Genomic DNA, 22,275 nt, shown 5'->3' with positions numbered 1-22,275 from the left:
TGAAAGCAACAGATTCAAACTAATCTCAGAGCTCCCTGGACATAAAAAAAAAGACAACAACAACACTGTTCTCAAAAACTTACACTGAATTAAACTAATGGCACAAAGCTATGACATCTTTATGATGGTTGAAAATGTATGAACTGATCTAAAGAAAAGTTTAGGAGTTTCTGCATCGCTCAAAAGCCATTTTAGCATAACACTCACATAAACTCATTAAGTGAATACTAACATGAAAAAAAACCCCAACTTTTTAAAGTGTTTCAGAAATGAAATTCTTTCTTAAAATTAAAAAGGATACTGCAAATTAATTATAGACACAATGCAGAATTATACCATTATAGCATGTCAAGAGCCTGTGGACCATGTAAATATAGCTTGTAGCTCATCCTTATTGTAATTTCCTGTCTAATAACCATCCGAGTTGCAAAACATTCAGTTTTAATGAATGACAAACACCTCCGACCGTCAGGGATGCACTGCAGTCAAACTGTCTAAATCTCAATGCAATAAGACAATATCTTGATTAAAATGCAGCTTCAAAAAATGTGCAGTTTACATGACCCGAAACTGTTCTAACACATGCCCATGTAAAACTAAAAGTTTTGTTGTAAATAACCTAAGGCAAGGCAACTGTATCTTACCTGTCAAATGCGTACACCCCAGGTTGCCAGTCTATCGCGGTGCCACACATATAGACACAGAAAACTCTTCACACTCAAAATCACACCTACGGGAAATGTAGTAATGTAATTCGATAAGAGAGCCGTAAACTCTCTTCAAGAGTTTGTGGACACAACTAGGAACAAAATACAGCCAAATAATGGATATTTTTCAAGTGGTACTAAAATCCATCCATCAGGATGATCATGATCGTGTGCATCTGCTACTGTAAGTGTAAAGAGATACATGCTCGGTAACATCCTAATACTGTGTGATTTAGTCTTTATAGTGTATATTGATACAGACGGTGTCCTACCCATAAGAAAATATTATTTCTGTACTGGCCACAACTACCTTAATACACGGCTTATCATATTGACACATCTAGGCTTCCAAAGCAGGTTTGGAACCAACGTTGTTACTTTGAAAGGGCACCCAATCTCACAGTGCAAAGTGCAGAAAAGTGTCACTGTAACAATATACTGTATCTGTATGATCCTCTGACTATGCCGTCACTAAACTTTAGCTGCAGATACTGAGTAAATACTTTATCTTCAATCATCGGTGACAAGAAAGAAAAAATACTGAGAGTACAACTAGACTTCAAACACAGACATGTTATCTTTCAAGCTGCTACCTAGAGTATATGAACAGAATGTGCAGGTAGGAAAACTTGATCAAGAATGTCACTGCAGTAGGTTTTCATAATGCTGTGACCACTTGAGCTGACCCTCAGATCATACACCCTAAGGGGAGAGATAATGAGAAATGTGCTTAGCAGGACTCAACTCCTTAAGTGACTACTAGCCTGGAAACAAGTTCTCACTTCTCTTAACATGGGGGCTTGTAGGGAGTCACCCGATTTAGTTTGTTACATTCACAGTATGACTCTTTCAGCAGCAGCTAAACCACGTTATATTCTCAAGTCAGAGAGGACAAGATGGGTTTAAAACCAATGTGACCACAGTAAGCACCACCTAAAGCAAGCAATGTATAGAAACAACAAACAAGGGAAAATGCTTGCTTCTAAAAAGGTGGTGAGTAGATACAACCAGTGGGACTGTTAATATTTTTAGGGAACTGTCAGTTTTACCCACTTTCTGCTCCTTGCCATCAGACAGGTTGTTTCAAAGAAACCAACAGTGTGATCCAGAGATAACAGGAACCTTGTACTGGTACATTTTGGGAGTGTGTGAGAAACTGAGAATGTATTCTTTTAGGGATGCTGCTTAGTGACATTTTGATAATCCAAAACAAAGGTCAGTTTGAGATGGAGTCTCTGGCAACGGTAGACATACCTCTCATTTCGATACAGAAATATCCGCAGTGATTCACTTACAGGTACATATATACAAATTTAGAGCCGCATGCCAAATATGACAAAACAGGAATCAAATAAAAATACCCTCTTGTGTTATGCAAGGACAATTTCAAACAATACCTAGTTTTGAGCAGAGGCAATCTATAACAGGAAGACTTTTGGTGACAGCAAAGTGAAAACTCTGGCAGAGGCACCCTCTCTCTCTCTCTCTCTCTCTCTGAGATGTCTCAAGCGCCCAAGAGCTACAGTAAAAGGGATTATGTAAGTCACTCAGTATACTGGGTCACCCAGTCGCTTTTGATATGCACTACTACTGCTAAGCTCATTGCTCATTGTTAATTATAAAGAGATTTTATACTTTTCAATGTTTGCACTGTACTGTTATATTGTGGTTAAGGTTGTATCAATACTTTTCTTTCCTTTTCTGACCTGAAACAACCCACAAGCACTGACTGTGTAACAACTACTGCTTTTAAAAGGGAGAGTAGTACACGCCAAACTGTAATTCCATGTTAAAAGCTGAATTTTAATTAACAGAGTATAGATGATGTATTATGCAGAAAACAATATGAAGCTGCTCAATAAACAGTGAATGACTGAAATCTGCCAGCATTGTGATTTTATGTTCTTTTCCTGACGTGCAGCTGGAAACTCTACACATGAATAAAACACAAAGGGCAAGTAACTAATACACTAACAAAGAACAAGGAGTGTCACCTGACGCTATCATCAATTCAGAGAGTCATGCTCTTGCTCTTAGGAAAAGACAAAACAAAACAATATTGCCTCTCCAAAAAACAGTGGGTTTTCCAATTTGGGGTGTATAGTAGTTCAATATTAAAATGTCCTTTTACATTTATGCTACATAGGACTAAACTCTTTTAATTAAGGCTTAACCTCTGTCATAAGCACAATTTTCTAACAACTGCTCACAATAAAGCGAGGAAAAAATAGCCTATACCATTTCTATTGGTTTAACAAAACATCAAGGCAAGTCTGGACAAACATGATCATGTATTCAGCCTTCAAGGCCATTGCAAAAGCCTCACAAGAGCATAAAGTGTTGATAAAGTCTGCAACTGTCTGGACAGGTACTGTAGGCCCACAACATGAACTCATTGTTTCTCTGGCAGTGTCAGATTACTCCCAGTGCAGGACAAAACCCGGCTTGTTGCAAGAACACGGAAAAAAGACTGGCTTGTGAAAGACAATTAGGTACGAAGCTATTTCTGAAGGTAAACTATTATCTGCTCTGATCCACTCCTTCATTATTTTAAAATTTCTACATTTATCATCAACAGTCGCCTCTAGGGACGTGTTTATAAAAATACACCTGCTAAGACAGTTTCGTAAAATCGCCCCGAGTGAGTCAAGTTAACACCGGACGTAAAGGGACCTTCCCTTCAAAATAAAGGCGTAGTCCTTGCTATAAGACTTGGCGTACAGTTGGTAATAATGTGCTAAACAAGCTATATGAAAGGAAAGCATATTATATTTTATTTTCTACCTCTTAATCGTAATATAACACCATTTGTATTTCAGAAGTGCAATGAGTTACCCAGTGTTTGACCGGAACAAATACTCACTGGAAATAACCTCTTTGCTATTCCCGACAACTTGGCAATAATCTAGCATGCTGCTGACAGCTGTTCATTTTCTACTTCAGATGTAGGTTCACAACATGAAATAGGAAAGGAGGAAGCAGAGTATGTGATGATTAAACCGGTTAGTAAATAAAAAATGTAACTAAGGACATATATGTCTTCACTCCCTGTACAGACTGGGCACGACTACGTCTCTCGTTAACCAGGAAGGGACGCAAACATCCCACCTTCACATACAATCAGTCCGTGTAGATCAGCACAGCTTTCTCTTGACTAAATTTACAATGTGTAGCTGTTAGTTAGCTTGATACCGAAGAAGGATTCGGCCCCTAACAACTTTGTTTTCTCTCCGGTGCTCGGCCTGTGCTCACAGCGCTACTAGTTTCGCAGCATCGGGTCGGTGTTGCACACACCCACCGCTCCTGCACCATTTCCGTGTTTGATACGGAATCGTTTCCACGGAGCCTGTGCCACGTCAATTAAATACCCTGTTTTTACTTAAATCATCGGGGCGAAACAATGAGACAACATGATAGTCGGCCATTAATGAATGGACAGTCCACGGTGTTGCCAAACACTGCGACATTGTTGCAGGGTAACTGGTTAATAAGTGAAAGGGTGCATGACGTGTCTAAACCAGTGAGTCCAACACAGTAGAAATGTGATGTTAAAGCAACACAACTTACCTAGTGCCACCTCGCAGGCTTTGCGCAACTGAGAATGGTGAGCCTTTTTCACCTCCTTGTCGGCCAGGATCTTTTCCAAAGCTCGTGTCAGGAACATGTTTTTCGTCTTTTTGCCCTCAAACATGTCGCACAGGAATTTGGGGCGAGGTGTGCCTGGTCCCAAGGGGGGCTGCAGCCGCCTCGAATGGAGATGTATCCCTCTACAAATGTCAGCCGCAGAGCCCCTAACAGACAAACATAAATAAACACAGAAGGTGGAGTAAATCCCTCAGATTTCCATTAGCGACCTGCCTCCTGCGCCATGTTGGAGAGAGGAAACGACGTCACGTACGTTTGCGAGCGGCCGCAGTGAGGCAGCAGGGAGTGAGAGAGGAGGGATGTCATGAGTGTAGTGTGAAGGCCCACACAGCCTTATTAAAGTCATACATAAAATAATACCTGCCACATAATATGCATGTAATAAAGGATGAGAGCTTCAATACGCACTGTTGCCTATGTAGATAGCCTACAATTTAAATGGACACATTGACGTTTCCTTTTTTTAAATCTTTTAGCGGCCTAATTCATTATTGACAATATTTTTAAACTACTCAAATAAGAAGACAACCTCTTATTAGGTACATAATTAGAAAGTCTCTAAAAAGAAAAACAAACATGTTGTGTTTCTCATTTGTTACTATTCACCTGTTTCACTTCTGTGTTTGCACATATAGCACCCATGTAAACGCACCTTAAACACGTGATCCCAAGTCATATTTATGAAAGGCTTTTTACAGCTTAGTGTATTGTACCACTAACCAGAGAATATAAATGGGTTTTTATTTCTACTATATGATGCAGGTACACTTCCTCTTCAAAAACATAATAATGAATAAATAATAATCTCTACACTTAAACACATATTCACTCATTGCTTAGTGTTATACTGTAGTTCGTGTTTTCAAAAGACATGCCAGTCACTTTGGGAGTGATCAGAATATACAGTTTCCTCACATATGATTTATTTAATCACTGGAAATTATAGTGTATAGGAAATTGAAAACAAACATTTCCTATGCACTATAATTTCCAGTTTGTTGTCCTGTAATTTCTTGTGAATATGTAATTAATATGTTAAAAATCCACCAAATCGAACACATGCCTTCTCATTTGTTTTGTTGTTGTTTGTTATATATGTGTATAAACAGTGTTGCCCATAAAGTTGGAATAAGATATTTCTCATCTGTTCTCATTAAGTTACTGTGAAAACCACAAATACCAAAATTAACCTTGGCAAAAAAGATGAATTTGTTTGAAAACAGAAGTATTAAAACTTTAAGGGCAACTGTGTATTTTTTTCTTTTTCTTTTTTCAAATTCACTTCACCCCTGACAGTGTGCAATTTGATGTTTAGTATTGCTACACTTTCCTTAACAGCAACATTTAGCAGTAAACACATGGAGGAAATCTGGCAATCTGACAACACAGATTTGGCAGCTGTGGGCGGTATAGTTCACTTTTACTTTGGACCATCTTACATGTCAGTTCCACCATTTCAGAATCCATAAATAAGAGCAGAGCTGTAGGATCAGAAACTGAATGAGAACGTTTGAAAATAAAAGAACTAGATTAAAAGATTTGTACTTAAAGCAGTCATATGTTAATTGATATGGTCAGTGAGCTATTCATAATAAACATCCCCTGATGACAATAATGTTTATTATCAAAACTACCTGCTGTATGAACATGTGTACAAAATATTTAAAGAACAAAAATAATGACTGTCAATTTGACATTTCGTATCTTTCCTCTGTTGATGACATGCAATGGGTGCATTTTTGCAAGGTTGTTAAAAAATCAGATATTATAGAAAATAACAAGTGTAAAATAAATGTATGAATTATAAAATAGTACAAGCATAAAAAATGAAAAAAAATGTGACATTATTATGAAATGTGTTATTTATTCAAGTCAGATATTATACATTTATCAAAAGGTCACATTAATCACATAACCTGTCAAAAGTGAACATTTCTAGCACTGTCACTGATCCATACCTGAGTAATGACACAGTAAGATACTGGCTGACAGACCAGTTTTCCCACATTTCAACCTGAACCAAATGACAAGTGAAAAACACATCTGAAAAGTAAATAAATCTCAATTTAAACCAAACCCTAGCTTGTGAGTAAGAGCATTGTATGTACACAAACAATGCTGTAGTAACAAAGGCATTATGTTATTGGTAGTGTTTCAGAGTTTGGCTAACTGTTTGGCAACTGGTAGGAGTCACTAATCCTAAATAATCTAACAAAAAAGTAACCCCAAAACACTAATCTAGTGACACCTATAAAAGAAAAACATCTTAAAAGCTTGGTTAATTAAAAAAACAAACATTTTAGAAGACATTTCAATCTTTAAAAGCTGTTTCTTTTAAAAAGTGCTGTTGCATCCTGACAAGTGCTTACATGACAACTATTTATTGTAAAAAAGATAATATTATTGAATATATCTGCATTGTTATTTCTGTTTGGGGCCAGATTCAAGTTTAATGCTTACATGGCACACATTCTATCCCACTGATCCAACAGGATGCTCTTTGGCACAGTATGTAGTTGTATTATCAACAGTCTGGTCACTTTTAGGATTTGTAGATATTACACGAAACCGATAAAATGAAAAGTTTTATCGAAAAAAAAGATCTCAACAACATGGAAAACAAGAAAAACAAATTAAAATTCATGCTTTGGTGGTTCTTTTCAGTTGCTTGCCTGATAATATCTGGGAGTAAAATGAAACCTCAGAGGGGTATGAGGTGCTGAGATAAGTAGCAGTGAGGGCGGTGCTCCAGGGAACTGCAGTGCAGTCATATACGTGAAAATCTGTCCCGGTCTGTCTCATCACACTTCTTCAGCAGACCTGATGCTATTGCCTTCACGGCCCTCATAGTCTCAGTGCAGGTTGGATTGATCAGGGATTCAGGCAAGAGGAAGCCAAAGTATCCTGTGTCCCTCAGCTCAAATGCAAACGCGTATGGGATCCCGTTCCTGTAGGCCCAGTCAATAGAGCTGCCTGAGCTAACATCTGTGAGAGAGTAAGAACAGCTTAGAACAATAATATCTAACAGTACATGTTTTTTTTTTCCAAAATTGGAAAATACACAAAAGAAAAGAAAAAGTACTTACACAGAGTTGTGGAGGCAGGTCCATATCTGTACTTCACTCCATATGCAGAGTACAGGGCTGTCACTGCATTCTGAGCTGCTGACTCCTGTAAAATGAAGGATAAAAACCCAGCTCAGGAGTGATACACAGTATATATATTACTTCACACTTCAGTTTAATTGGGTTAACTAAATTATTAACTTAAACAACCTAAACATATGATGCAATAGGCTAAAGGAGCTCTGACAGATGGACAAAAAAACTTGTTGATTACTGTAACCAACAGATGTCTTACCACGCAGTTGAAGTTGGGGATAGTGGCATACTTGTAGGAATAGGGGTAGAGCAGCATTTGGGCGTAGGCGTGAATGGATATGTAAGCTTTGACGCGCTTCCTGTGCTTTCGCAAGAACTTGGCGACAGCCTTGACTTCAGGCTCAGACTCAGGGAAGGGACCACAGTAAGTGTCATCACAGGGATGGGAGGAGGCACCCTCATCTGTGGAAGGAAATTTGAGCAGAGGCTACACACCACTTATCGTGTTCCATGTATCACACAAGGATGCATTAAGAGAAAGATCCAGAAGCACAAATCTAATTGTTTGCTCATATCTATCACATCTTCAAAAATGATATAGGTTAGGCACTGTGATGTGGATACATTATATTCTGGAACAATTCGAGCTACAGTCACTGTGAAGGCTGTGCGAAGAGACACAAAGGTTTTTTGGGAAAAAACTAAATCCAGTGCTGATCAAATCATCACAGTCACAACATAAAGCCCAAGGATTAAAGAAAGCAAAGACAGTGAAGACCCTGAACCTAATGCCGTGACCTACAAATAGAAGTAAACGTATCTGCATGCTTTTGATGTGATGTTTGGGGCTTTGACAAGCACACTTTCAACTGCATTAGCATTTTTTTCTGCATTGAACAGTGAGCATAAATGTATGTGCCCTTGAATGATGTAAATGAGCGATGCATAAATAAACACAGACTTGTTGACAAGATTTGCCTTTGTTCTGAAAGGATTCAGAAACAACCATGTGATAGAATTTACTGAAATATTTATGCCAAGTCACTGCCAAACATGCTTTTGATATTACTCATAAGGGTCACTGTAACCTCTGATGCCAGTCTGTCCAATCTTGGAGATTGTAGTGTCTCAGTTCGTGAAGACAGGTTAATTGCAAACTGTTCTTTTTGGAATTTGTATGAGACAAGCAACAACAATGTTCATGTCCGACATCTGTTTCTTATGTTTGGAGTCTGTTTCCTAAAAACACCTGTAAGTATGTCGCATGTATAAATAGAAGATGTAATGGCACTCAAGTTTTTAATAATAACCATGGTTTCCACCAGGCTGAACGTTACTTTAGGACTTGGCACTGTAAAGTGTAAAATGCAATTCGGAGGAAGTCCCTTACGGAAGATATATCTATTTAATTGTGTTAAAGTTGTGAAATCACATTAACCCAAAAGCAACAACTGTATTGGATTCATTATTAATTTATATGAGTTTGCAAGCACACATAAATTGTATGTCCAAGCCTATTATTTCCCCGTCTTTCCAATCTCTATGAACTAATGTAAAAAAAAAAAAAAAATAGTGCGCATCTATACTGTCAAGGATTTCAGAGTGTGTTTTCACACTGGCAGCGGGTTCTCTTCAACAAAAGCTCTTAATTTAATACCTAGATATAAAATTTCATGAGCTCCTTGAAAGATTCAACAAATGGTCCTTAAATATGCATGTAGTGCACGTGTCACTAAATCTCTCCCTGTACTCTCCAAACCCTCCTGTGGTGATGATGAATCAGCAGACACCCCCACCCACCAGACACTACTTGACATCAAGCAGATTGTTGTCACCTCACAAATATTTTTTTCACAGCTTACACTCATTAATAGATAGAAATGTCTGCATCAGCCACAGATTACAAGTGCTTTGCCAAGTTACAGTGCATGTACTGTAAATGTTGTCAAACTCACCACACCACTTCACTTTCCAATTTCTGTTAGCGTCCACTCCTCTGCAGTGAAACTTGTGATTTTTGGACCGTGTTTTCCTCCAGAACCGATCCTAGAGAGAAAATAAGAACAACTTGTTTGTCCACTCGCTGTAAAACCAATGGATTTAGTGGGTCTGCCACCAACAGTGGATCTGGAGAAAAGCATTTTTCAGAAGCATAAAATGACAAGAAAATCATGAATTATCTGCTATTGAGTTTCTCAGAGACAATATTCACATGTGGACAAAAACTTGTCAGTACACTGCGTTATACTGGACCTAATTAAAATTAAGGGGTTTCAAGTCTAGGCCATAGAATCTGCCGAGGATAAAAATACAGGACAATGTGTAAAACCTAGCTTCTGCTCCAAGTAAACAGATCAAGTACAAAAAGAGCTGCAGTACCGTGGTCCAGCTGAATTGATATCCATCCACATTGAAGACAGGCATGACGTAGAAGTTGAGGTGGTTGAGCAGTCGTCTCATCCCAGAATCATATCGGTATGAATTAATGGCCTATAAATATAGATGTCATTTACAACAATGTAATTTCACAACATTTAATACACTGTATTTCAGGAAGAGTGTGGTCTACTCATGCATTCCATTGTTGTACTTTTGCTTTTATTATTTTATACGCTCTTGCAGACTCACTATTGTAGTTCTTTGAATCCACAACTACAGTAGGTTAATATACTAAGACTAGTGGCTTGAGGATTGGAGAGACAGGATCTGAGTGTCCGACTAATACCTCTTATACATACCTGTTCTTTAATCAGAGAGGGGATAAGGTTAATATCCTTTAGGCCTTGAAGGAGGATGGCGTCCTGACCTCCAGTGGCCACCTTCTGTTACTACGTCGCAGTGATTTCATATTTTTCAGGCTTGTGTGTCAGCGCCTGTGTGCTTACGTTTTTCACTCATCTCATCACTTCATCTCAGTCCATGTCACTTTGCTTGTCTTTTCCCTGCATCCTTCACTTACTTCCTACTCGTATTTTATCCTTATTTACAGAATTCCCTACTCGGCTTAGAAAAGCTTTACAGTGGTCACATGGCAGAGATTAAACTAATAGTTCGTATCATTTGAATAAATATTTTTAAGTGTCTGTCAGTTGAGGTTTACCATGCAAGAAATAAAATAAACTCAGTGCTTTAAATAAATAATTTAATTATGTAAACTCTATATACCTAATTATTTAAGGGTATGAATGATTTTGTTTACATGATTGGATTCTGTTAAACATTTGAAAAATAAAGTATTCTAAAATAAAGTATTCTATTCTAAGAGTATTCTTAAATATAGGCATAACTGTGTATAACGCTCAGATATATGTATAACAGATTCACGTTTACTTAAAAACTTACATCACAGACTTGTTGTTACAGGCTATCGGTCAGGCTACAAATGTTCTATGGTGCAAACAATAGCTATCAAACAGGGTTTTGAAGTAAAAATTTGTTGACAACAGAAATCGACCTCTTTGACAAACCACTGGCAGAAGGCAGGTCCAATCCACTCTCTAGCATGAACGCCACAGTCGATCCACACAGCTTTCTTGTGGGGACGACTTCTCTTTCCTAGCTGGCAGGAGACAAGCACTGTCAGTTTGAGTGTGCATATCAATGCACCAATGGGTTTCTTTGTTTGATATCCACATGTGTGACCTGCCTTTGCTCCTACCTGAAGGACACAAAGTGGTCTTCCCTCGTACGACTTCCCGATGGAGAAGACATCAACCAGGTCTGGGTGGGTTCTGTTCATTTCATACATCCAGCTCTGGATCTTAGGGACAGAAAAGGATGTAGCACAGTGCCTTGAGTTACAAAGCTTTCAAACAGAAACATGGAAAATTAAAGTTTTTTTTAAATGCATCAAATTCGTAAGACAACAAAATTACTTTTATAAAAGGTAGCTGCATTTGCTTGTCTATGGACTATATTTGTGTAGGATTGTGTGCTTCTCTGCTTGATTTGTCTGCACAGGTACACAGAACTGCATGTGTTTTTTACGAATGTTTACAGTGAAAGAGAGGATCAAAGCTTAGAGTACTGAAGATTTGTGCAGGCCCTCAGGATCTGTGTGTGTGGAATTCATGCTGCTTCATAGGCCCTGGCAGAGTCATGAACCCGGAGCTCCTCTAAAAAGCTGAGAAGTGTCTGAAGTAGGGTGCATGTCTGTGAGTATGAGGGCGTGAGGCCGTGGGAGAAAGACCTGTGGAAGGAGGTAACTGGGATTTTGAGAGCAACTCAGAGAGGACGTTTGTTTACTTTGAGTGAGCACTAGATTAGAGAGCAGAGAGGAGTAAGAGATAGGTGAGAAAAATGGCGAGCTTCACGTCTACCTCATCCAGAGAGTGGTAAACCTCGTAGTCATACTGAGATTCTGATCGCCGCTTGCGAGAGTAGCGATATCCTGTCTCCTTTTCAATTTCCTTCTGCAGATTGGAGATGAACACCCTGGGCATGCAAGAGATGGAGTTAGACATGTTAAACATTGGCTGTAACATCCTTGTCAATAACTTTCTAAACATGTGAATATGGCCATACATTTGAATACTACAGACTGGCATGTGTTGAGTAGGGGTTATAGTTGTTAGACTTTTTAAAAACATGTTTCTTTTGTACATTTATTGGCACTGCTTTATATTTTAACTTGTAACATATGCTATTATGCAGTAGATTAGACAAAAAAATCCATTCTAAAAGCAACTTGATTACCATGTCGGTAAGATTGGGGTTGGTGTCTACTATACATCCTCCACTTTTAGGACTTGTTTTTCATTCTCTCTGTAACTCCTTTCAATAGACAACATCAACCCAAGGAAGTCGCAAATCCTTATTGACACTTAATTAAACCTAAAAGTCAATAATACCAGTAACACCAGGGTCACACAATTTATCTATTCTCGTTTATTTAGTCAAAATGAATAAAGTAGTGAAATAAATGTAAATAAACTTAATATTAAGGCTAACACTTATACTACAGAGGTGGGTGAGTTAAAGAGCTTAATAAATAGAGATTGGTAACTGGCCGAAGGGACATGCACCTGTTAATATAAGCTCCAAAATCCCTATGCTACACGAAAACCCCCAACTTTGCGCTGACTCAGAGGTCATGTGGTGAACTGTGGAAATTTGGTTGTTTGATAACAAATAGTCGTTAGGAAGTTTTACAGTATAGTATAGAGCATTAGTACATATGTGTGTGTTTCTGTAGACTTTGTCCACTACAGTCTTGTTATGGTAACATACAATTTGCAGATATTACGTAGATATTACAATTTAACACTTTATTAGTATTTGAATGCCGTCTCATGGAACCGTGTTTGTGAATATAATAGGGTTACTAAGTGTTAAAGGCACTTAGCTCAATTTGTAAAGGCAGTCGTCCACGGACCACAGGGTCAGTGGTTTGATCCCCGGCCCCGGCTATATGTCAAAGTGTCTGTGAGCAAGACACTGAGCCCTTAACAGCCCATTTCCCTCCCCAGCTGTGCAGATCTGGTCCAAGGCCAGTAGAAATTGGGGAAGGTTGTGTCAGGAAGGGCATCCAGCGTAAAAACTGTGCAAATCAACATGTGGCCAATGATCCGCTGTGGCGACCCTGAACTCACGGGATAAGCCGAAAGGACAAAAAAAACAAAAAAAAAAAACCAAAAAAAAACAAACAACTACTAAGTGTTAAAGGCTGGTTTAAAGGGGCGAGATCTTTATTTATGGTTGACTCATTCCTAACATTAGTTATACAACAGCCCTCACTCATCGTCTTCTTTGTCAGTTTTGTACTTCAGCTCTTCCCTTGTGTGAAAAACATAGAGAATAACAGTGACGTATTCATTTGCTTTCTGCCATTAAATAAAATCTGTTGAAAATAGTCATAACCATAACATTTACCACTAGTTTCCATTTAAATACTTGTTTTATGGCTGATCACAACAAGCAATGGCTTTCAGCTTGTCCCTTCAGGGGTCGCCACAGCGAAAAATGTTCCTCACATTGATTTGGCATGTGTTTTTATGTCTGATCCCCTTCCTGCTGCAACCCTACCATTTTTGTCCGGCACCATGGTTGCCCTTGGTAGCTGGGTGGGATTTGAACACGCTACCTTCTGCATCCCAACTCAATGCTCTCTCACTGAGCCACCAGCCCCTCTTTTATGGCTCATCACACCATTAAAAAAAAAAAAACATCAATCAGTCAACAGACTGAGTAAAAAGAACATCTCATCCTGAGATCTACAATCTCTCCCTTAGGACAGAGATGACAATAGATTTTTTTTTCCTCAATCTGCTGCTGCAGCTGCTTTGATAAAACTTGATCATTTCAACATTCATTTTGATGAGAGATGGGGTGGAAAGATGAAAGGGTTCATTTTTGGAGCAGATTGGGAAAGAGGCTCTGATGTACTGTGTGTGTGTCCCAGCTTTGAGGAAGTATGATGTCTTTTGCATGCAAACTATGAATGTGCAAATCCAATATTCTGGCAAGGGATGATGGATAATTGCAATACCCTTTGGATAGCAGATGTGTGTACAGCGTGTAGAATCTCTCCTAAAAAGATTAACAAATACTAATTTATTATAACTGAGCGTGTGTGTATTGTACGCAGAAGGACTGGTTGTCTTTCAGTCTTACCGATAATGAATATGTTCTTGTTTTAAGCGTGCATGTAAACCTCGTGTGTCATTGCTTTTAACATGGACATCCACAGTGGCATTGTGACAGATCAGAGAAACACTGTTGGGCTGCCAGAAGTCCACCTAAAGGAACATGACAAACACATTACTGTTACAATGACACCAATACGCAACAAGATTTTAGGAGCTGGCAATGTGGATTAAACTATCACAGCACATTAACATTCGATCATGATAACAACATTTATGGGATTGAAATAATCTAAAATGCGGTTTGATGTTTGACATCAGCCTAGACTGCAAAAGATTATTAGTCAACACATTACATCACTGTAAATATGGAAGTTATTCTAGACAAAAATTAAATTAAATATGGTGAAAAAACTAAAGATTTTTGTACAAAGTGCAACATCCTATAAAAACACTGATCTAACAATGATTTAGTAAAATACTTAATATAGCAAGTAATAGTGGAAACACTGAATTTCATTATGACAACTGCTTTGATGTGCATCTGTTGTGTTATATTTATACCCAGTTCACTTAATAATGTAATGGCTCACATTTTGAACTTTGTTTACTCCACTGTGGAACTAAGCCTAAAACATATTTGCCTCTAAACTACCCCAAAGCAAACACAAAATAAGCATCTGTTTCAGAAAAACGTTTGACCTTATTATCTGGGTTGGAGATAGCATCCCTTTTGGTGTTAATGACCAAATTGTTTCGGTAAGACGTGGACAGCCTAACTTCCCTCTAGTCTTAACTCTGGAGTGATGGAGCGAGTTAGGGGAATGTTGATGACTGTACAATGTTAATGGGGCAAAACACACTCTGGCATGTCCCATTAACATCCAGCAGTGAAAGACTCTCCCTCTGCTTTCCTCTCTACTGTTTGACCTCATATTAGCAACAGAAATCCTGTCTTTCAACCCTTGTTATCGGGCCCTGATACTCTGCTCTGTTAGCTTTAGCTGAAACAGCCCATTGGCCAAACATGCTGGCCAACCAAATAAACACAGACACCATGTGGTAACTAACAAAATAACAGTGAGTGAGCGAAACTAAAAGATGAAGCAAGTATTTCTGTGCAAATTGGAAAGCGCTAATCTACACTGTAAAGGAAATACTGTATATCCAGTATATCCAGACCATCCTCAGCTGGCTTTCATTTGTAGCATGGAGGCAGAGACATAGAGGCTGGCACACATGCTTGTTAATGTGTCAAATGGTTTAATGGTTTACAGAACGCATACCAGATTAATTTAACTTTGTTTTGAGCCAATAGAGTAGAAAACCCTCAGCTGGAAGGTTTGATGCCCCCAAGTGTTAGCCGCTTTCTCCTGCCGCACTTTTATGGTATTTCCAAAACCCCAAATGTTCCAGTGCTGCTTCTCTGTTACCCAGACAATTGCAAAACATATATGCTTAGAAGGAACTTAATTATCCCTCTGCATATAACAACTTTTTTCTGCTGTATTTATGAGCCCTAAAGATGCCCCCTTTTAGTCTCCTTGATATGTCACTAATCCGTAGGTTGTTTATGTGATTTTACATTTCTGTAAATGGGTCTGTGTATACAGCTATAAAGTAAATTTGGTTTTGTTTCATGCCACACCGCCATTGGCAGAACAAGAAAGGAAAAGTTATAACCCAATAAAAGAGCTTAAGACAGACGAAGTAGATGTAGCCAAGTGTTGAAATGCTAAGTCAAAGAAAACAAGTTTGCCAACGTACTGTTGTTATGGAGTCTGTATTAACCAAAATAGGTCAAACTGCTCTATGTGTTTTGAATCTAACCAGTTCTTTGATGTTCAATCCAATATTGGGTGAATGGATCATGTGAGAAGCTGATTAAAGAGAAAACATAATCAAAATTCACATAGACACTGCGACAACAAGGAAGACCTAATGAATCTTGACTAGATACTGTTTGCTACAGTTTTTGTTTTTGTGATATTACAAGGTGTATGGAATTAACAGGCTGTTTTAATACTGTACATGACAAGAATAATAATTTCAGGCACACTCATAATTATTCACTTTCCATAAAACATGTGGAAAGGCCCTTATCTAGACAAATCATAGCTTTAGTGAGGGTTTGTTTCTCAACTCTGTGTATTCAGGAGCAGTTGTTTTCCTTCTTTGTGATGTTACACTTTATGTATTACATTTTTCTGCAGATTATTTATGTGATCAGACTCTGGTTAAACATGTTGGCTTTCACAGCTCATACCATCTACCACATTGGGTTCTTCGATTTATACTGAACCCTTTTTGCGGCTTCTAGAAATGTGAAAAAAGGCACAAGTTAAAATGTTACAACCATAAATCTGAGCCAAAGAAAACTTAAAGATCTTGGCTTATTGTGTAAATAAATGTGACATATTTTTGACGATGGATTTAAGTCTTGATTCTCTCAGTCCATAGCATACCACTGTTATTTTCTTTTACCTCAGGAGTAGCCTGAGGCTAAAAAACTTGGACTCTGGCACTGGAGGCACGTCAGTGTGGATAAGCTACTGAAAACACACAGCTGTCCAAACACTATCTGCCACTGCGTTGGTTGGACTTGGAGAGCTGTGCCCGTTGCCCTTCCATACATATAACTCAGGCCAGGTCCTGTCCAGCAGCCTGGCTCTATCCATCACCACAATTCATAAACATTTACTGACTCCTCTTTTGCCCTGTTCTGTTTGTGTTTTCTCTGCTCAGAGCTGTGTTAGTCCTGGACTAAACCTGAACAGGTGCCTTTCATACGCCGTTCCAAACCAAGCCAAAACTGACCACACAGTTTTTTTGCAATTTCCCCAAAAGGAAGTTTATATTAAGATATTCAATTATACTCTGTGCAAAAACATGTTTTAATCTAAATTAAACAGATTTTACACGGAAGTTTCTCTGGAATTCAATTACTCTTTCTATTTACTATATAGTTAACACCAGATGACAGTTATAGTCAAAGAATGTTGAAAAGATATTTTAAACTAGTAAAATAAAGTGTGATATTTTAATAAAAGATTAAAAGAAACACAGTGAAAGCGGTAAATGTCTGTAAGTTAGCCAGTTAAGATTATTTTGCTACACATATTATTTCTTTTTACATTTTATTGTAATATGAAATTAAAATTAATTTTCACAGCCTTTATGCTGCCAGGAAAAAAAACTGTAGAGAAATTATGTACAGTAGGTAGTACATTGTAAATCTAAACTATATTAGAATCAATGTTTGTATATTAGCAGCTGTCTTTAATACAAAAGCCTTCCATTCCAAAAACAATACAAAGGACGTGACCTCAGTGTCTGTCTGACAATGACAATTAAAGGGCTAGTTAGCGATTGAAACTTCTAAGCAATCTGAGGTTTTCGTTCTCTTTGATCTATTAGCCATTACTGGAAGACAACCACTGGTATCAAGCTAATATTCACAGATATGTTTTGATCTTTGTAAAACACAAAATTGCTTTAAATGCACCATCATCAGCATATGGATGATAAAACTAATGTTTAGATAAATCAACTGTTCAGTTGTGCAAAGATGTTATTCCACTCCCTGTTGAAAAATGTCTTTAGTTGTCGGCAATGCTAGAATTACATCATGCTTTTTATTCTTTACAAACAACCTATTCAGTGAAGGTCGTATATGCCCCTGAGGCTGATGGGTAATTGCTAACAAATGAGTTTACGGAAAAGAAGCGAAGCCTTTGTGTACTGCAGTATCTCTTAAAACACATGTTCATATAGTTGGAAAATTGTAAAAACCTTTGTATTTTCTCCCATTGCTTCTCTTTAGGTTTTATTGTGGGCATTAAGTCAAGACTATCGTGTTCTGGCTGACAGATGACCACGCACGGCTGCACATGGTCTCAGTTTAGCCTCAGTATCTCTGTGCCCAGGCCTCAGCCACATCATTACCCTTTACCAAAAACATCACACCTCATGCCGTCCATGACTGCTTTGGGTGAACAGTCAGAATAACGTGTGTGTGCGTGTGTGTGTGTGTGTGTGTGTGTGTGTGTGTGTGTGTGTGTGTGTGTGTGAGAGAGAGAACATTTAAGTGCCAACCTTTAAAGGTCCCAGAATTTTCTTGAGCGCTTGGACCTCCTCATCATTACTGGGAATTATCCTGAAGACTTGATCACTGCAAAACAACACAGCTCGTCTAAGTGTCAGGTTCCAACTGAGATCAACGTGCCCCAGAGGGTTTCCACACAACTAAAATTTACTGTAACAGGGGTCACGTGCACATCATTTGAAAATCACCTGGACCGTGGAATCTCAGATAATGCACCAGTCTTTTGTGCAGATTGAAGGTGACACTTATCATAGCAGATGTTTGACGGGGGACATGGGTGGTTCCTGTTTTGGAGTCATATAGATGACAGGATCAAACCTCAGCCAAACAATCTGTATGAGACGTCATTTTAGGATTATGTTTCATTATTTCCAGTTCTGCCAGTAGAACCTAAAACAATTCTTTGGTAGATACAGTAGCAGCAGCTGTATAATTTTCATACTGGAAATAAATCAGTTTGTAAATAATAAATATTCGGATACAGCAGATAGATGTAAATTTAAAACAAACCCATCCTTTTATAATGTCAGACATTTATGGCAAACAGTTTTTAATACATTAATATTTATGCTTTTTCCCAATTAGCAGAAATAAAGATAAAAATTAATATAAAGATGAAAGATTGAGAACTGTTAATTTATTTAAAGTACTTCCATTTTACGCTTGTGCAGCGTATCTGCTCAGATAAAACCGCAGATAGATTCACAGCAGATTTATGGACTTGATTAGATTAAAATAAAGCTCCAGAGTTCTGTATTTTAAAATGTGGTTGGATTACAGTAAAAACAATTGCTTTAATTATTCAGTTTTATAAATATAGAATCCAGAAGATTTTATTTTAATTAAGTAAGGATAAAAGAAAAGTGAATAGTTGTAGAACAAGTTTGTAAAATTACCTATAATTTGATACAGAAAACTCACAGTTACTGTCATTTTTGTTTTGTTCTGTATATTCTGTTAAATAAAAACTAGAGGTACGTAGATATGTTTGTCTGTGTACCGTACACGACAGAATTAGCAAACCACATCTTCGTATTGCTTTCAACCAAAACATAGACACTCCTTATCCTCACCATGAATCTGGAACAGTGCTGGTTTTATTCTGAAGATCACAGCTCCAGGGGTCGACCTTAAAGCCAACAGGCTGCCAATAATTCATTACAGTCTCCTAATTATAGACTCTTTGTTTGCCCAGTTACCTGTCTGTGTTCTTGGTTCTGTCTGCATCCACTTTCATGTCTCTATCTTTTCTTTCCCACCGAGTATCTTCTTCTCTCACATTCAAAGAGCTTTTTACAATGTGTCAGACAGGAAGTTGGGCCCCTCTAAACAACGGTGGCAGTAGCCCGTTCTGAGGTTTGGGGAACAAAAGGACCAGGGTGCACAACGAGAGTGGCCACCCAATTTTTAGTCACCACAACATGTTGCCAACAAGCATTATGTGGCAATGGCAGTGATAGAAGGTGGACTTTTTAAAAATAAAAATGTTGTGAGGACAGGCAGGAAATGGGGAAAACTAAGACAAGTCAGTAGTAAATCATTAGAATTAAATCTGTAGGGTTCAGTAACTTATATTTTCAATCAGGGCTGACATTGGCAGCACTGCCACACAAAACCCCTGACAAAACAAGGGGACATCTGAGAGCCATCTCCAAATTGAGCCAATTCTTCCTATTTTAGTGATTCTCAAGCATGACAGACTGTTTTTGTTACCATACTGCCCTGACAGAGGTCATTTGCTTTGCATCTGCCAGCTGCAAGGTTTTCTAAATCTGTTTTTAAGTTGCCAGTGTCTGTTGATTCCCACAGCAGTACTCTCTCTCTGGGAAGCATTTGTTGTTAAGACAATCTGGCCCTGAAACTGAACAGTTGTCTCTCAGTAGTGTTTAATTCTTTAAAACACATAATCATCTTTTCCTGTTCTGCATCCAAGGGTGTTTGACAAAGACACAGTTAATCAACGATTGACAGTGAACGGAGTCTCTTCCGACTGACGGCGCTTGGAGAGGCTGAGTGGGACAACATTCACCACATCCATGATTTTTGAGTGAGACACCGCAGACCAGAGGTGGTGTGAGCTACGAAGGGCTTGGAAAAAATCCAAAATATATGTTGTTTGAGACAGATGATGAGGGAGTTTCCAGCAGAGGTAGCATTACTTTGCTTGTGCTACATCAAAAGCGCTTTTGAAACGCAGACAGGAAAAATCTTCTATATGGTTACCCAAAATGCTATATGTGTCCAGTTCCAGATGGTCCCACTAGTGATTTCTATTGGGCCAAATGGTCCCCATATTTCATGTCCAAGATCAAATCCTGAGCATAGCTACTTCTGGGTGTGTGCCCCACATTCAGCCTCTTAAACATGAAGACAGACTGATTTACCAGGACCTTTGACAAAGCATTACTGTTATGACAAATTATTGTTTTGCTGTATTTAGAGAAACACATGGCCGCACAAGTAGAGTTGCTCCCATCCTACAAATGCACTAATATGCACAGTTTGTGAGGCTTTTAAAGCTGCAAGCATCCTCAGCAATCAGCTCTTATTATGGGGAATCTGAATGCATCTCCACAGCCCCACAAGCCACAGTTTTATTCAAATGTCATTAGACAACAAGATCCATCTGTAAAAAATACGGGATAAACTAAAAGCATTTTACTGTCTCAAACAGGAAATATGCCTATATGAGCATACATAGTTTCTTTGTTCACACTGTGTCTCAACATGAGATAGAGCCCGCGTTTTGATGCAAAGATAACTTCTGAAAACGACAGGGCGCGTTTCCTGCAGCCTCAACTCTCTCTCTCAACATGAAAGAGAGCCCCATATGCCCAGGCTCACATGAGCCCCAGAAATGAATGGGGGTCTTTACTCACCCTGCATAGCGGTTGTTGTAGAGAAAGGCACCAACGGGACACAGCACATTACCGCAGATGATCACACAAAGCAGTAAAACGGAGGCGCGGAATGCCTTCATGTGGTCCAGTGTCATTTTTGGCCCGCAGATCACAGGCGCAGATCCCGATTAGGCTACTTTAAAACTTATAAAGTAAATGTAAAGAAATCAACAGAAACTCCAATGGCTGATTGCAGCGCACCGTGACGAGACTGACAGAATCACTTATTTTGTGGCGGTGCAGTCTCCTCCAAGTGACGCAGAAGATTCAGAAGGTGCGACAGTCGGTCAACTGGCACAGGGGAAGCATTTACAACTTCTTTGGAGCTCTGGAGGGAATTGCAGGGTTGCAACAGCTCTTTTTAAAATGAGGAGGACCCGAGTCACGTGGCCCGGTGTCGGTGAAGTTGGTAACTGGATCCCAGTCCGGTGCGCACTGCAAGTTGACGGTGAACGTACACACAAACGCACAAAGTGTGATTATTTTTAATGTCAAATCCCAACATTTTAAATGTTGCAAAACTGTACAAAATATTTAGTTCTTCCTACCAACTCAGGTCAGATCGTTTCAGCAGTTCAGAAGCAGTAATGTACAGTACACGTTTTTGATTTAATTCGATGTGTGTTGCGTAATGAACTGACAGTAAGAATAATGGGATGACACCATATGTGTTCAGACTCTTTTGAGATAACATATGAGGATGAGTGTATTACTGAAGAACTGCCTGCTCCACTTGGAGAAGAAGAAAACAAACATGGAGTATTATCCTTTCTGACAAGTTGGTGGATCTTTAGCCTCCTGTTTCATCCCTGTGCTCCACAGTCAGTGTGACAACCAGCTACCAGCTCTGTCAGTACCTTGGCTAGCTTTCACCAGGAATCCCTCTGTGGAGCTTTAGGTGGCTCTCCCTGTTATCCTAGGCTTTTCATTCCTCCATTTGATCCTCTACTTACTGCAAACCAAAGCAAAGAAACTGCACAGCACAAATCTATCATCAGGAAATACAATACGTGCATGTAGTACTATATTAAACCAGTAGCGTATACTACATGTCAAGATTTACTCACGTATAAGAGCAATGTCATCATCATTTCAAATGCTTCTTTTCCAGTGTCAACCGTGTGCCACTTGCCTTACACCCAATTACAGTACAACAGACCTCAAGCACACTCTCCTCTTTTTAGCACCCACTCACCCCCAACAACAGACATCATAGCAGACAGGACCGGAATG

The 22,275-nt window shown here is 38.8% G+C and overlaps 2 protein-coding genes across 5 annotated transcripts in view; both read right to left on the bottom strand.

Annotated features, from left to right (window-relative positions):
• Positions 1-4,599, bottom strand: part of arfgef1 (ADP-ribosylation factor guanine nucleotide-exchange factor 1 (brefeldin A-inhibited)) — a 47,854-nt gene extending 43,255 nt beyond the window's left edge. For all 4 annotated transcript variants that reach the window (XM_067487068.1, XM_067487069.1, XM_067487070.1 and 1 more), the window contains exon 1: positions 4,275-4,599. In XM_067487068.1, the coding sequence (XP_067343169.1) occupies positions 4,275-4,398 (124 nt within the window). In that variant the 5' untranslated portion in view covers positions 4,399-4,599. The remainder of the gene's footprint in view (positions 1-4,274) is intronic.
• A 1,356-nt stretch (positions 4,600-5,955) lies between these two features.
• cpa6 (carboxypeptidase A6) lies at positions 5,956-21,400 on the bottom strand. The gene is made up of 11 exons (XM_067486900.1): positions 21,022-21,400; positions 18,133-18,208; positions 14,066-14,190; positions 11,773-11,887; positions 11,112-11,213; positions 10,908-11,012; positions 9,833-9,943; positions 9,409-9,499; positions 7,713-7,915; positions 7,439-7,523; positions 5,956-7,337 (listed from the first exon to the last, which is right to left on the bottom strand). The coding sequence occupies exons 1-11, from the start codon at positions 21,135-21,137 to the stop codon at positions 7,120-7,122; spliced, it is 1,347 nt and encodes a 448-aa protein (XP_067343001.1). The 5' UTR covers positions 21,138-21,400; the 3' UTR covers positions 5,956-7,119.
• Between the last annotated feature and the right edge of the window lie 875 nt (positions 21,401-22,275).

This window comes from Channa argus, chromosome 19 (assembly GCF_033026475.1).
Source record: "Channa argus isolate prfri chromosome 19, Channa argus male v1.0, whole genome shotgun sequence".
NCBI classification, from domain to species: domain Eukaryota; kingdom Metazoa; phylum Chordata; class Actinopteri; order Anabantiformes; family Channidae; genus Channa; species Channa argus.
The sequence above is the reverse complement of the archived record's forward strand: the minus strand, read 5'-3'. Positions and strand labels throughout refer to the sequence as shown.